We start from the raw sequence: 14,263 nt of genomic DNA on the forward strand, positions 1-14,263 counted from the left end.
AAATAGATATGAATCAACCGAGAAAAAGACGAAGTCAGGAATCCTAGCACAATGTCCAACATATGACATCTTGATTTTGGATTTCTGCATGGCGGGCCGTTAGGACATGTCAACAACTCGATTAGAAAACTGTGGTGGCACTGGACAGGCACTTCATGCTGGCATGAATTTGATAAATGGCGTGATAATCCAAGAGTTGTATTGAATCCAAAAGAAAACTACCAATAACAAAAAGAAAAGAAATGAAATGAAAACGCGCACGCAATGTATGCAACCGCCATCCATAAGTCGTATCCAAATAGTATCCAAATCGTATCCACATAGCAAACGCGGTTGATCAATTTATGTCGTCCTGTCGGAGCCCCTTCTCTCTCTCCTTGGTGCCCTCAAACACCGCCGGCCGGCTGGTAGTAGTCGACAAACCGGTCCGTGTCGGCCCACTCCCAGTCGATGCCCAGCGCCCAGCACCCAATCAGCAGGTTCGGGAAGCGCATGGTCCAAAAGGCCAGGTAGCCCTCGGGCAGCGCGCCGACCATGCGGCGCAGCGGCTCCGACATGTCCTCGTAGTGGTTGCGCTTGTTGCGGAGGGCCCGCAGCAGGTCCAGGAGGCGGTCGCCGCGGTACTTGCGCTGCTTGCCGAGGGAGTCGACAAAGTCCTTGGGCAGGCGCTTCAAAAAGTCGCCGCGGCAGACGTCCGGGGCCAGCGCCTCGAGGCTCGCGAGCGCCTCGGAGGGCGGGTCGCGCGGCTCCTTTTCAAAGTGGTCGGAGACGTCGCACAAAAAGGCGAGACGCTTCTTGGGCGACCAGAAAAAGGGGTGCGCCATGACGGCACGCGTGCGCGGGCGGTGCTGCGGCGAGCGGCTAATCATGTGCTCGACCAAATCCTTGGCCTCAAAGGCAAAGTCGCCCAGCACATCCAGGCCGTCCAGGTTGTACGTGTCCTTGCGGATGTTGACTTCGCGCATGTAGCGGTCGCCGCAGTCGAACGGGTGCGATCCCTTGGTGAGGACGTAGTAGAACACAAGACCCAGGCTGAAAATGTCAATGGCCTTGGTCGCCCGCCGGCTGACGGTGCCGTCCGGGTTGTGGACGAGCCCGCTTCCGGACGTGGCACTGACACCGCTCTGCGTCGACATGGCCGACTCGACCATGGTCTGCCCATTGTCGCGCGCATCGTCGTCCAGCAACAGCTCGGGCGCGCGCCAGCCACTCGTGCCCGCCGCGTGCGCCGTCGTGGCACCAAAGGAACTCGCGCCGCCTTCGAGCTTCTTGCACAGGCCGAAATCGGAGATGAGCATGCGCGGCTTGCCGTCCGCACTCATGTTGACGAGGATGTTTTGCGGCTTGAGGTCGCGGTGCACGATGCTGCGGGCGTGCAAATGGTTGAGACCGCTTGTGATCTGGTACAGCACGTTGGGCAGGTCGCGCTCGCCGGCCTGGGCGAGCTCGCGGAACTGGCCGGGCTTTTCGACGACGTCGCCAAGCGAGGCCTGGCACAGCTCCAGCGCAATGTAGTGGAAGTTGGCGCGCTGCTGCTGGGCATAGTAGCGGATGACGTTGGGGTGGTCGTCGCTCTCGCGGAGCAGCTTGGTTTCTTGGGAGGCGATGTCGTAGAACTGGATGAGCATGCGCTTCACAGCGACCTCGCGGCCGTCAAACTTGCCGGCAAACACGACAGTGCCGTTGCTGCCCGTGCCCAGCTGGACGTTCTGATTGACCTCGAGGCTGCCCATGCGCATGATGGGCGTGGACACTTCTTCCATGTCGTTGATGCCCGCGTTGGCATTGGACACCGTCAGAATATCGGGCTCCAGCGGCAGTGTGTGCTCGCCAAGTCTCTTGGCCTGACCGACGACCTCGTCGACCGTCGGCGGCGGGGCGTCGTCCCCGCGCGAAAGCGAGGCCTCGCTCTTGGCTTTACCGTTGCCGCCCTTGCGGTGCTTAGCGCCGCCACGGCGACCGCGATGGGCCTTTTTCTTCTCCTTCTCCGGCTCCGCGGGCGCGCCGTCCAAATGTGGAGGCGGCGTGCCGTCCGAGGGAGATGCTGCCGCAGCGGTGGAATCGTCTACGGGTGATGCCAATGGCGACGCGGCGGACGTCTCGGCAGTGGGAAGCGATGCAGATGCGCGCACATCCTCCAGTGAGCTGGCCATGGAGTCGGGCGACTCTTTTTCTGCGCCGGGGAACGACGAAGGCGAGGACTCGGTCGTGTCCGTCGCACTGTCGGCTTCCACTGCCTTGGCGCCACCGTCAGGTACAACCTCGGCGCTGGTCGCCTCGGGTGTCTTTTCACTTGTGTCGGTCTCCACAGCCTCCATGGAAGACTCGTCCTCGGCCTCTGCACGCGCCGTCTGTCCCGCCTTCCACCACTGCGACTTTTGCCGGTTGTACCAGCGGCGCAGGTCTTTGTGGTAAACAAAGAAGAAGACAGTCACCGCGATCAAAAAGACCGGGTTGCTAAAGAAGTCCAAGACACGGTTCGCAGCCACCTGAGGAAGCTCCTTGACCTTGGCGATGACCGACTCAGCTGCCTGGTCGCCGAAAGACGACGAGGATTCGGACGAGCCGGGCAGGGTCAGGGGCACTGTGGACCCGTTCTCGCGCTCGCGCTCGCGCTCCTTGTCTTCGTCGTGAGAAAACGAGCCGTCGCTGCCAGGCAGCGTCGGGTAATTGGGTGCCAGGAGGGGTCGCCTCTTACGGCTGCTCGAAGCAAGCACGTGCTTGCCAGTGAGGGCGGCGCTGTACTCGGCGGGCAAAAAGGTGTCCTGGTGGCGGACCCACCAGCCACGGCGGGTGCACTCGGCGGGCGTGTTGTCGACAATCAGCGGGTACGCCGAGCCGGACAGGGCGTACCAGCCACCGGTCTCGGTCTGGTTGACAAACACGGAAGCGCGGCGCAAGCTAGCGTCTTCCTCGTCCTCGACGGGAGGCGGTGGTTGCGGGAGCAGAGCAAGGTCCGGGTTGCTGCTCAGGGGCACACTCGGCGGACGGGCAACATCAAACACACGGACAACGGGGGTCTCGAGGCGGTGGGTGAAGGACAGCTTGACATCGCCGGTGCGGGGCGCGACGCTAAAGCCATAGACGTCGCCGCTGGGTTTGCCCGTGATGTAGCGGTTGTCGGAGGGCTGGCGGTACTGGCGGTGCAGGTCGCTGTCGTAGTTGTTGGGACCCCACTCGGAGTAGCGCAGGGTGGCAATCTTGGTGCCGTCGGTGCGGCGGACAATGACCTTGTAGTCGGTGCGGCCCAGAGTAATGGTGCCGCCAACAAAGCACTCTTCGCCGCCGCTGCCGCCCGTGCCGTCGTCAAAGTAGTCGCCCGGGCGCGAGCAGCTCTCGGGGATGTTGTCGCCGCTGTCGCTGCCCATACCGTCGGCGTCGCCCGATCCGTACCACTGGCGTATATGGCCGGTGGCCGCATCCAGGGTCATCATGGTGGAGTCCTTGGTACCAATGAACACGACAGGGTGCTTGCGGTCGTGGTAGGGCTCCTGGCCGACAATGGCCTTCATGGACAGTCCCGTCTCAGCGAGGCCGGTGGCACCCGGAATCATGGCGTAGATGGCGCCATTGCCAGAGGGTTCGACGGCCCAGGTCCAGTGGTCGAGGGCCGAGTAGGTCTTGTCGTCGACGGACACGGCGGAGCGGTGGTGGATGGTCTCGACGACGGGCTTCTCGCTCTCGGTGTGCCAGAGGGTCTTACCGGTCTTGCGGTCGAGTGAGTGGAGGTCGCCGTCGACGGTGGCCAGAAGAACAAAGTCTTCCACTTCCCAGTCTGCCAGCGACCGCGCAATATGCGGCGAAGCGAGGCCCAGGCCGTCGGAGGAGTCGACGGTATCGAGGTCCCGGTGCGCTAGAGAAGGTGCTCGAACGGACAGATCCGGAGCTACAGTGGCATTGGATTTGTTTGTGTTTTTGGTGTTTTTACTATTTTTTGCGTTTTTCGTATTTTTGGTGTTGCTGTTGTTGTTTTGCGACTTTTCAGTTTTGGAGTCGGGCGTGGCCGCCTGGCTCAATCGTGCGGATTGGCCGGTGGATGTCGAAAACGAGACGCTCGGCTGCGAGGCCGGGCTCGTTTCTTCTGTCAGCGACTTTGACTTCGTCTTGGGCCGCTGTGCTTTGGTTTTTGTCGTTTCAATCTCGACGGTTTCGACGGTCTCGGCGGAGGCGGCCGCCGCCGCAAAGGCGTCGGCTTCGGCGGGCGAGACATAGCTGGCGACGGCGGTGCGGATGTTAGGGTGGCTTTTCGGTTCCTTGATTTCGTTTAGCTCCTGTGGTTGCTTTGGCTCCTTCTTGTCCAGTTGTCGTTGTTGCTGCTGCGGCTGCTGCTGCTGCTGCTGTTGAGCATGGACGAGGGCCGGGTTCAAGAGAAACAGGGCGATGGCGAGGAACAGCATGCGTTGGCCAACATTGTGACCTCCGGGCCGCCTGCGCATCATGGTGGTGCGAGTGGGCGACGAGGAGCCTTTACATCGGCCCCGATTCCCGGCGTGCTCGTCGACACACCGAGAAGATGAGGATAAGGTAGATAAGAGGTGTTGGTCCTGTTGTTGAGAGTCGAGTCGGAGGAGGCCGGGCTCCTTCGACACGATGTGGCGATGTGGACCAAAATGGGGAGGTGGAGGCTCGTCGACGGTAAAAATAAAAGGATGGAAGAGAAGGGAAGAGGAATCGACGAAAATTGGCGAAATGGGGAGAGAAAAGAACGACGAAAAGAAAGGAATGGGTTGGAAACGATGGAGGGAGTCGAGGCGTCGAGAAAGGAAAAAGGAGGGCCGTCGAAAGGGAGGAGAATGAAACAGGTTTGTGTGGGTGACGGGCGTGTTGGTAGCGGATGCTGGCGGAGAAGGAGCGATGGGTATGGGCTTGGTTGGTGAGAATGGAAGGAAGGTAGGAGGGTAGCAAGTCGTATGTTGTCCGTCGCACTTGTCTTGGATGGTGCCTTCCTTGGTACTTCTGTGCACGGCGTTCTGGGCGGCCCTAGTAGGGCAAAGCGACGAAACTATGTGGGCTGGGGGGCACTTTCTGTACCTATTCGTATTTAGGACTCAGGGCGTTGCTGCACACTCCGCGGCCCCACCTGCGAGGGGGTGAGAAAAGCAAACGATGAGCGGGCGGACCGGGAGGACAGAGACAAACACAGGGCCTGGACGGTGGGCGCTGTGGGATGCTGTCCACAGTGCGTCGGGCGGTCCTGGTAGTGGGTGACCTGTAGAATGCACCAGAAGACGGTGCACGGACAAGTCGCGTCTCAACACGTGACGGCTCGAGCTACGGAAGAAAGTGAGCTGAGGGCGTTCTTCTGATTTGGCCTGATTTGGCCAGTTTGATACTTGGCATTTTACCGTTTCTTTTCACTTTGGTTTTCCTGTCATCCTCGTCAGCCTCCATTCTCCGATATATTGAGTGTATTGTACAGCATACAACATGCTCCACGCTGTTTGCAAATGGTCTCCACGCAGCCGTAACATGCACGCCCCTCAATACGGGTCGCAGCCACTGCCGGTCGTCGACCTGCCGCGTTTTCATATGTCATTGTACTGCGGTCCGCTTGTCATTCCTGCTTTTATTGTTGATGCAAACCTGCAGCTCGTCGCAAGATACATCTATTCTGTTGGCAGGGATGAGACGGTCAAAGAAGGCGAAGCGAGGAACAAAAGCTCTGCTGCTGTTCTGTTGTTCGTCACCTGTGCCCAAAGCAGTCATATGCCGACACAAGCACGGTGAGAGTGGCAGCTGGAGCCCCGCCAGCTGGGATGCACATCTTCTGCAGCCCCTATTCTGGCCTGTCCCCTTTCAGTCTTTTGTGTTTTCGTGGGATTTCGTGGCGGCTCCATGTTTTCTGCTTCGTTCTGACATGCTGGTATGCAAGGGTGGGCAGAACGTGAAACACATCGGCGCACTGTATTTAAAGCGCAGGCTCCGCTGAAAAGGCGACATGGATACAGTGTACATACTGTGCGGACGGGCACGTACCGTCCACGTCTTTGCGTCTGCTTCTGGTTGTCTGTGCTTTGAACCTTTCCAATGTTTTCAGACAATGCTCGCATTTTTCTCTTCATTGTGGACTTGCTTCGGTGGCGAGTCAGAACTATGGACTCGCGGCATATTCAGAGCCCCGGTCATGTCACGTCTTGTTTATTGACGGAGTATTTATGTATTTATTATTTCATTAATTTTCAGCCATCTTTTTTTCTCAGGTCTTCCTCGTCCTTCTTCTGCCAACCTTGCCTTTATTTAAATTAGTTCCACCGGCTACAGTCCGTCTGTGCCGTGTTAAGAGAGTGTCTTGATAGCAGAGAGTGATGAAAAATACAAAGAACCTGAACAAAAAGGAACACGCTTTAAACCCCTTGCTGTTTTTCACGCTTCTTTTCACAGCTTCTTCGCCCTTCTTCGTATCCCTTCAATTCTTCAGTCAATCCCATGCTCTGCTTTCATCTACACCTGCCGTCCTCCAGCCTCTTGAATTGCGTCTTGCCTTATGTCTACTTTTGTCTTCATATTCCGCATGTGGTACATTCTTGCGCCTTTCATAGACGCTGAATTGTAACGCGGACGTCACTCCGGTGCAATTTAAACCCAGCCACCAAAAAACAAAAATACGAACGCAGTGCGGGACTCTCATCCCAGGCCAAGTGAACCATGTCGTGTCCCAAATATAGCGTGGTTTAGTTACAGGTGCTCAAAAGCCCAGCCGACCCCAGGCCCTGAGTGTGCCCCGCTCGCAACACTTGCAACGCCAGGGAGAAGCGCCCTAACGAAAAATAGCGCCGGCCGGGAGTGCGCTATTTTGCTGCCGGCCACTAAGCCCTAGCTGCCTCGTTGTGTGGCCTGATCCTGTCTCCAGTGCTGTTTTCTCACTGTGCTTCTGTGCTAACGACGCGGACTTGGACGGGGAGGCGGGAACGGGGAGGCGGGCCACTCTTTCGCCCGTAAACGACTCCCCAGACACTGCCGAACAGTGCCAAAACGGGCATCAAAAAAATATATGAAAAATGAAAATGAAAAAAAGACGAAAAGACGAAAAGACGTAACAGAAGCATCGCCAAAACATCCACGACAGTTTACATTGTCCACCCTGTTCACGGCAAAGGAAACAGACCAATCTCTCTCAAACGCGACATTCTTGTTCACACTTATTGAACCCAGTATTGACACAGTTGTCCTTACAGCCGCTCTTCTTATTATGACTGCTAAGTCGTAGATCACATGTCTTGTATGCCGTTTGTCCCCCAGGCTACAAGTGTCCGTCGATTTCTGCCGCTCTTTTGCAATTGCCTCGCTGCTGCCGAGTATGCCAACGGCTCGTCCAGACAGTGACATGAGACAAAACAGTGACGAGGGATACGTGAAGACATATACGTTCATCTGTGAGGGGGAGCATACGATTTATTGTATTGCCCATATTGGTGGACATATCCCATCGTCTATCTCGGTCGTCTTGCGTTGTCTCTGCCAAGTCCTCGACGGAACTGTCTCACAGCATGTCGAGAGGTCCACAAAAGATCCACAAGTCGGGCGAGCGAGGGCGATGTGAACCCTGTCCTCCCCGTCCTCAAGGTCGATCAATGGGCACTGTCGAGGCCAATCACGACGACCTCGACGACCTCGACAAGCTTGGAGCCCAGGGATGGCACTCGACTGTCGCCATTGTCTCACAGAATTTTCAAAGTGAGCCGATAAAGGAAGCCGAACAGAAGAAGCAACGAAAGGGGATGAAAAGAAAAAAAATGAACAGCCATGAATGATGTCCCTCACTGCCGTGGGCGTAAACCAAGGTTGATGCAGTGTGCCACGTCAAGACCACGAAAGAAACCCAAACGATCGTCTCGACAGGCAATCTAGATGCTACCGGATCGGTGGAAGGTTATGTGACGCCGCTGGTTTCTCTTTGGGGATCGTTTAGGTTGCCAGTGCTGAACAAGACATCTCTTCCACCGCTGCCGCAACCTTTTGGGCGAGCAGTCGGCAGACAGAAACCCGGTGGAGTCGTTGCATTGACGGCAGCGACGCAAGATATGGAGCGCTTGTCGAGCCAAGAGAGACCATGTCGCCGGGTCCAATCCCGCTGGTCAGTCTGGGGAAAAGCAAAGCGACTGGCCTCGTTTATTTCACACACCTTAGTTCATGTTTGTTAAGACGGGGCATGGGCAATGCAAACGCATAATACGCGAGACTCGAAAGTCCTCGGCATGCGTCAATATTCAGTACATATGGGCATCTCATTGTGACATGTTGAAAATGGCTCGCCTAGAAAGGGCGTCGAGGAGGGCGTACACTCGGTCCACCTGTCGTGGGTCACAAACACGAGGTAAGCCGACGCCGCTTAACCGTGCCTCACATAGATGGCCCGGGAAGAGGACTGACAGTGGATTGTCGCTTGTCGCTTGTCGCTTGTCGCTTGTCGAGTTTTAGTTGTCAATTGTCGTGAGCATCCACCAGTCGACTTACGTTACATGTCTTGAAAAGAGCAGGATCAAAAGAAATGAATTAAAGGACACGAACCATAAAGCAAAGACCAAATATCCCCATCCATTCCCGAGCGCCCCTTGGCCCATACCATGATACCCAGAACGATATCCATGTCTGTGTTGTCCCATGCAAACGAGCATAAAGGGCGTTTGCCTACCGTGTGCATTTACAACTCCAAGTGTCCGTAAAGAAACCCATTAATTACCCAAAGGACAGAAAACAAGGGGGAGAACGTAAAAAGAAATGGAATAATGAATACCATCATTTATACAGACGATCGTGGAGACTTGACATAGGTCCAAATGGAGGACCGTGGTGCTGCCGGCTTCTTCAGGTCGTCGTCTTCAGCATCAAAGTCGAAATCGGTCTCAAGGTCTTCTTTCGTGCTTGTGTGGCTGGCACGCCCACTCCCGTGTAGACTCGGGAACCGCACACTTTTGGGCGTCAGCAGCGGCCAGCGTTTCTCTGGTGGCGATGTCATAGGCGCAGTTGCTATTGCTGCTGCTGCTGCGTCCGTTGACACAGAGCAGGCCACGTTCGCGGCGGCGGCTGCGGCGGCTGCTGCGCCCCGCCGCTGTGCTGCCGTCACGCCCATGATATCGTCCCAATTGTTCATATTGGGTGCGCGGCGGGAGGTGCCGGGCCGGAAGAGGGCCCGCAAAATGGGAATGGAGGCTGCCATGATCGTGACGTCGACCTCGGCCATGCCCCACGCGGCCAGCTGGACACTGTCGACTATGGAGGGAGGGAGGGTTAGTAATTTTTAATTTTCATACGCGGGCGGGGACAGGACGAGCGGCATACTAATGTCTGGCGACTCGAGTGTCGCTATCTTTGTCGTCTTGATGGCGGCCGAGAGGCCGGCACTGTGCAATGTTAGCACGATGGTCGTGGGAGCAACGACTACGACAACACGGGGATGCGCAGGACTCAGTACTCACAATACGCCCATGCTCATGGCTATGAGGACGCCCATCTTTTCCCGCCGCTGCATCTGCAGATTCCACAGAATCTTCCACGGCAGCAGCGCCAGGACAAAGTCCACGGCCGCCGAGTAGCCGCCAACGGCAATGCCATACTGCACGGCCAGCGGGATCGGGATGCAGAGGCGGTCGCCCGTGTCGATGCCGAGGCCCGAGACAGACGGCGGCGCAGCCGGACACTCGATCCAGATGGACAGCGCGCTCAAGTGCATCGACACGTTGAGCGTAACGATAATCGTCCACACCAGCGGCCGCATCCACCCAATCGGCAGCCGCAGCAGCGTAAAGGCAAAGGACGTCTTGCTCCAGCAGGCCGCCAGCAGCACGAGCGTGCCGCTCAGGGTGCCGTTGGTCACAATGGCGGGAATGTGCACGGGGTCCACGTCCCACGAGTGCCGGCCGTAGCCGTAGCCGACGTCGACAATATTCAAGACCACGGCGGCGGTCAAGACGAGCCACGCGGCCACTAACAAATAGTCATCCCACCAGAGGCCACGTCGGTGGACGATTTTGAGGACGATGCGGAGGACGAGGAACAGGGCCGCGGCCAGCAACAGCGCGCAGCTGAGGGCGACGAGTTGGGGGCCGTAGTCGTCGTGCGGGAGGTCAGCCGCCGAGGGCGATGCAAGGGTCGTCATGGTGAACCGCCAGGGTTGGTTTCTATATCGACATGCTCGTCGACGAGGATGAGTCGATGAACCGATTATGGACGAAGACAAATCCGAATGACAGGACTGTTCAATAGTTTGGTGAGAGAAGACGTGTCGACAGACGACGAGAAAATAGGATATCAAAAATGGAAAGAAAATTAGATGGGGTCAAATTGTACATATCACAAAAATGTTGTCAGTCAAGGAACGAAAAGAACGAAAACGATATAATAAGGAAAGTAACAAAACCAAGTCAAGAACAAACAAAACGAGCGGATCCCAGGTGAAAGTCAAAACAAATCAAAAAAGACGTTATTGAAAGATATTTGGTTCGGCAAGCAGGGTCTCCTTCTTCTTTTGTCCCGCGACTGGGGGCTGGCTCGAGTGTCAAGTCGAAAATCAACGGTCGCAGAATATGAGATCTGGGCAATGGCAAGTGGTATAGTATGCGGCCGACTCTTCCGGCCAAGGTGTAGATCGAAGAGGTCGATCAGAATTCACCTTTTGCAATTGACGTTTTCTTTCTTTTTTTTTTTTTTTCCATGAGGTCAACGTACACCGACAGAATTACGCTCTGCATTGTTCTTCGGCCGTATTCACGACATATGTTACATCGAGTAGATCCAGGTTGACTATTTGATGTTTTTCATTATGTTTACGAATTTAATTGACATCCTGCACCATGATGCCTGCCCTTTGGCTAGGATGAAACTACAACGGCGGCGATCAGGAACTAACGCGGAGAAAATGGTCTAAATGTTGCGATGATAGCTTGGCGAAAATGTAGAATCGGGCTATGAACAACGAAAAGAAAATCAGAAGAATCAATACCTCAATTCTTCAAAATGCCATTTGTCGACATCTAACGTACAAAAAAAGAAGCCACAGCTTCCATTCAAATATGCTTGTATTAAACTTGAATGAGAAATCCGCAGAACAAAATAAAAGATCATGAAACTGCAGGAACAGCATTCTCGCATGCTTGCCTTCTTTCTTGCTCCATCCTTTCTGACACTTCTTCCAGTTTTTTCCAGTATCTTCCAGCTTTCTCCTGTTTTCTCCCAGTTTTTTCCCAGATACACGAATGGACTGTTTGATGCTCGCTGCCCTACACCAATGGCCTTTGCCATTGTTTCTTTTCCGCAGCGCATATTACCCGGTCGATCTGTGGCCAAAGAAGGCCAAGGAGGGGAGAAAGGAGAGACGACAGAAAAGAAACGAATATGCAATAAATGCAGTTGGCGGTCTCCTGTTTCCCGTTGTCCCATATGCATTACTCGCCTTCCACGCGTCATTGTTACGCTTTCCCATGCTTTCTCCATCTCCAACCTTGGTTTCCCTTCTTGTGATCCGCCTTGCAGATTGCAAAACAGTAACGTCCCGAGGCTGAACGTCGCCTACTCCGCTGTCGTCATCCTTGTCGGGTCTCATCGTTCCTCCTCGTCTCCCCCATAAATTGCTTCTGGAAGGAAACCCAGATACGGTAGAAGCCACAGACATGTCGAGAAATGGTGGGCAGCAGGGCAGCAGTCATCTTGGAAGCTTGGGTGTCGGGTGGCCGGCGCTTACGTCACCCATCTCTAGATCTGCCACATTTCTCCGACGCGAAGGCGATGACATGGAGATCATCGAATAATATAATTCATGTCAAGTTGATGATAAACTATAGCAAAATAGAGCACGAAAGAGAAGCCACAACGTAAATGGCCGACAAGTCACCACATACTGTCTCCATAAAGATGGTCTGCGCAGTGAATCATACCCGGCCAAAAAGTAGGGACGGGGCCGAAAGACTCGGAAAACCGGCAAGGACAAGAAGCTGCCAAGAGCAGATCTCAACGGGATCCGAACAGTAAAAGTGCGGTTCCTGGGTTTTACTGAATTTCAAATTTATTATCCTCCTGTAAATAATGCACAAAAGGAAACAAACATGAAGACCACGACACCAAAAGAACAAAAGAACAAGAGAACAAACGATGGTATCTTTGTGCAAGCCCCTTTTTTCCCGGGGCCGGCATGCATAGAACACAAAATACAAAACAGAGACCCTCCACACACTTACGTCACCTCCCCCTCCCCTCTTTCTCCCCCTACTGCTTCTTCACCTTCTTGTCCGTTTTGAACCAGGACCGCGGCAGCAGCTCGCTGTCCACGAGCAGGCGCCACAGACACCACAAGTAACAAATCCCGAAGCCGGCGGCGCCGACGCCCACATTGGCGACGACCCAGAGGTCGGGCTTGTCGGCAGGTGGTGCCAGTGTGGCCTCCAGGACGTGCCACATGACCATGGCGAGGTAAAAGGGCCCGTGGATCAGCGCGGCGCCCCAGAGGTTGGCGCTGCTGTCGGTCTTGGCGGACGAGCTCTGGCTGCTCGCGATGCTGTTGTTGTTGTTGTTGCTGCTGCTGTGGTAGGACGTCTCCGCGCCCGGGAAGTAGGCCGACACAGTGGTTGGCGGCAGGCCGAGCAGGTACGCCCAGAGCAGCGTCAGGACGCCGTAGGGCACGGCCAGGTCGACCCGCTTGAGCAGGGGAAACATGGTCCACGCGCCCAGCAGGTTCGCAAAGCCGACCCAGGCGCGTGTGCTGCCGCTGAGGCCGCCGTGGCCGGCCAGCAGCAGCGTCGTCGGCAGCAGCGGGAGCAGCACGCTCTTCTCGTGGACCTGGTAGCTGAACAGGAAGAAGCCCCAGGCGGTGGCAGCAAAGGCGTAGGGCAGCAGCAGGCGGCTGGGCCGCAAGAAGAGAATCAGGTTGGGCGGAAGGATGGAGGCAAGCGTGGCCACGAGCGCCGCGCGCTGCAGCAACGCGTCCGGGTACGCGCGCAGCTTAATGACGACGTTGGCCGCGCACCAGAAGTTGGCCACCTTGTCCTCAAACAGGCCACGGGCGACCGGGAAGACGCGGTGGACCATCTGGACGAGCTGCTCGACGACGGGGTAGTAGAAGGCCTTGGGATCGAGGTATGTCTCCAACACGTCGGCAAAGAGCGGCAGCGGCACGACCGCGTTGGCTGGAAGACCGGCGTGGGCCCGGATGCCGCGCCGCTGGTCGTAGATGGTGCCGGCCACCAGCGGCAGAAGCAGCAGCGCAAACGCCACAACCGTGACAGCAGCAACCCCCAGCAGGCGGCCCACATTGATGCGCGGGAACACGCAGGTGCCGAGCAAAAAGGCAAACACGGGCAGCGCGTAGTACAGCGCCATCTGTTTGAAGCCGAGCGCCGCCACAAAGAAGACGGCGGCCCACAGCAGCCGTCCGGCCAGCATGCTCGACATGCTCGCCGTCACCAGGCCCAGCATGACCGTGTTGTACTGGAAGTGCACGTGGTCGATCAGGATCGTCGACGGCTGCAGAAGCACCGCCACCAGCGCCACCGACGCCGTCCACGACGCCACACCGCTCAGCCGGCTAAAGCGCCGCACAAAGATGACCACGGCCGGGATGTATACCAGGTACTCGGACACAAAGACCGTCGCCCGCATGAAAATCTTGAGCGCCGGCGTCTCGAGGCCGCGCGACGTATGCAGCGCGAACCACGACGCGTCCATCAGGCCGCCCACCTTGCCGAGCAGCCAGCTGTGGTACGCCGTCAGCGGCGGATAGTCCAGGCCCCACCAGTCGAGGTCGTGGAAGTACCACTGCGACACGGGCAGCGCCGTCGTAATCTCCATCCAGTGGCGCTGCGCCTCGTAGTCGCCAAACTGCGGCGGCTTGTTGAAGCCCGAGTAGCCCCAGAGACCGGCGGCCCACCGAAACAGCCCAACCACCATCAGAATCAACGGCAGAAGCTCCCATTGCGAGACCGAGCCGCGTGCCGGCCACAAAAACGCGGCGAGGGGGTAGGCCGGCGAGCGGATGAGGCCTTCCGCCACGGAGCCGCCGTTGCCGTTGCTGCTCGTGCCGCTGTTCGCGTCGAGGTCAGCCAGCACGCCGGTCTTCTTGGGCTTCCGCCGCGGCTTGTGCGGGGATGGTGACGGGCCAGCCATCGTGGGCGATCCAGACGTTGAAAGGGGGTAGAAGACGGAGGACGATGTAGACGGATCCGCGAAGAACGAGATCGAACGTACCAGGACAGGGGAGCTCGGCTGCGGTCGGAGGAGGGAATTGACCGACTTATGGGGTTGTCATTGAACTGGCACCAGATGGCAGCATGAGCGG

The 14,263-nt window shown here is 56.7% G+C and overlaps 3 protein-coding genes across 3 annotated transcripts; all 3 read right to left on the reverse strand.

The window, feature by feature from the left end:
- Positions 1–386: 386 nt before the first annotated feature.
- On the reverse strand, positions 387–4,439 carry SPSK_01381 (serine/threonineeeee-protein kinase/endoribonuclease IRE1; the record flags this gene model as incomplete). Its single annotated transcript, XM_016728296.1, has 1 exon — positions 387–4,439. The coding sequence occupies one exon, from the start codon at positions 4,437–4,439 to the stop codon at positions 387–389; it is 4,053 nt and encodes a 1,350-aa protein (XP_016589969.1).
- Positions 4,440–8,740: 4,301 nt separating this feature from the next.
- On the reverse strand, positions 8,741–10,096 carry SPSK_01738 (uncharacterized protein; the record flags this gene model as incomplete). Its single annotated transcript, XM_016728644.1, has 3 exons — positions 8,741–9,210; positions 9,280–9,341; positions 9,417–10,096. 3 exons carry the CDS (start codon positions 10,094–10,096, stop codon positions 8,741–8,743), a joined length of 1,212 nt encoding a protein of 403 aa, XP_016589970.1.
- A 2,102-nt stretch (positions 10,097–12,198) lies between these two features.
- SPSK_01578 (alpha-1,3-glucosyltransferase) lies at positions 12,199–14,091 on the reverse strand (the record flags this gene model as incomplete). The annotated part of the gene is made up of 1 exon (XM_016728487.1): positions 12,199–14,091. One exon carries the CDS (start codon positions 14,089–14,091, stop codon positions 12,199–12,201), a length of 1,893 nt encoding a protein of 630 aa, XP_016589971.1.
- Between the last annotated feature and the right edge of the window lie 172 nt (positions 14,092–14,263).

This window comes from Sporothrix schenckii (genome assembly GCF_000961545.1).
Source record: "Sporothrix schenckii 1099-18 chromosome Unknown Cont42, whole genome shotgun sequence".
NCBI classification, from domain to species: Eukaryota; Fungi; Ascomycota; class Sordariomycetes; order Ophiostomatales; family Ophiostomataceae; genus Sporothrix; species Sporothrix schenckii.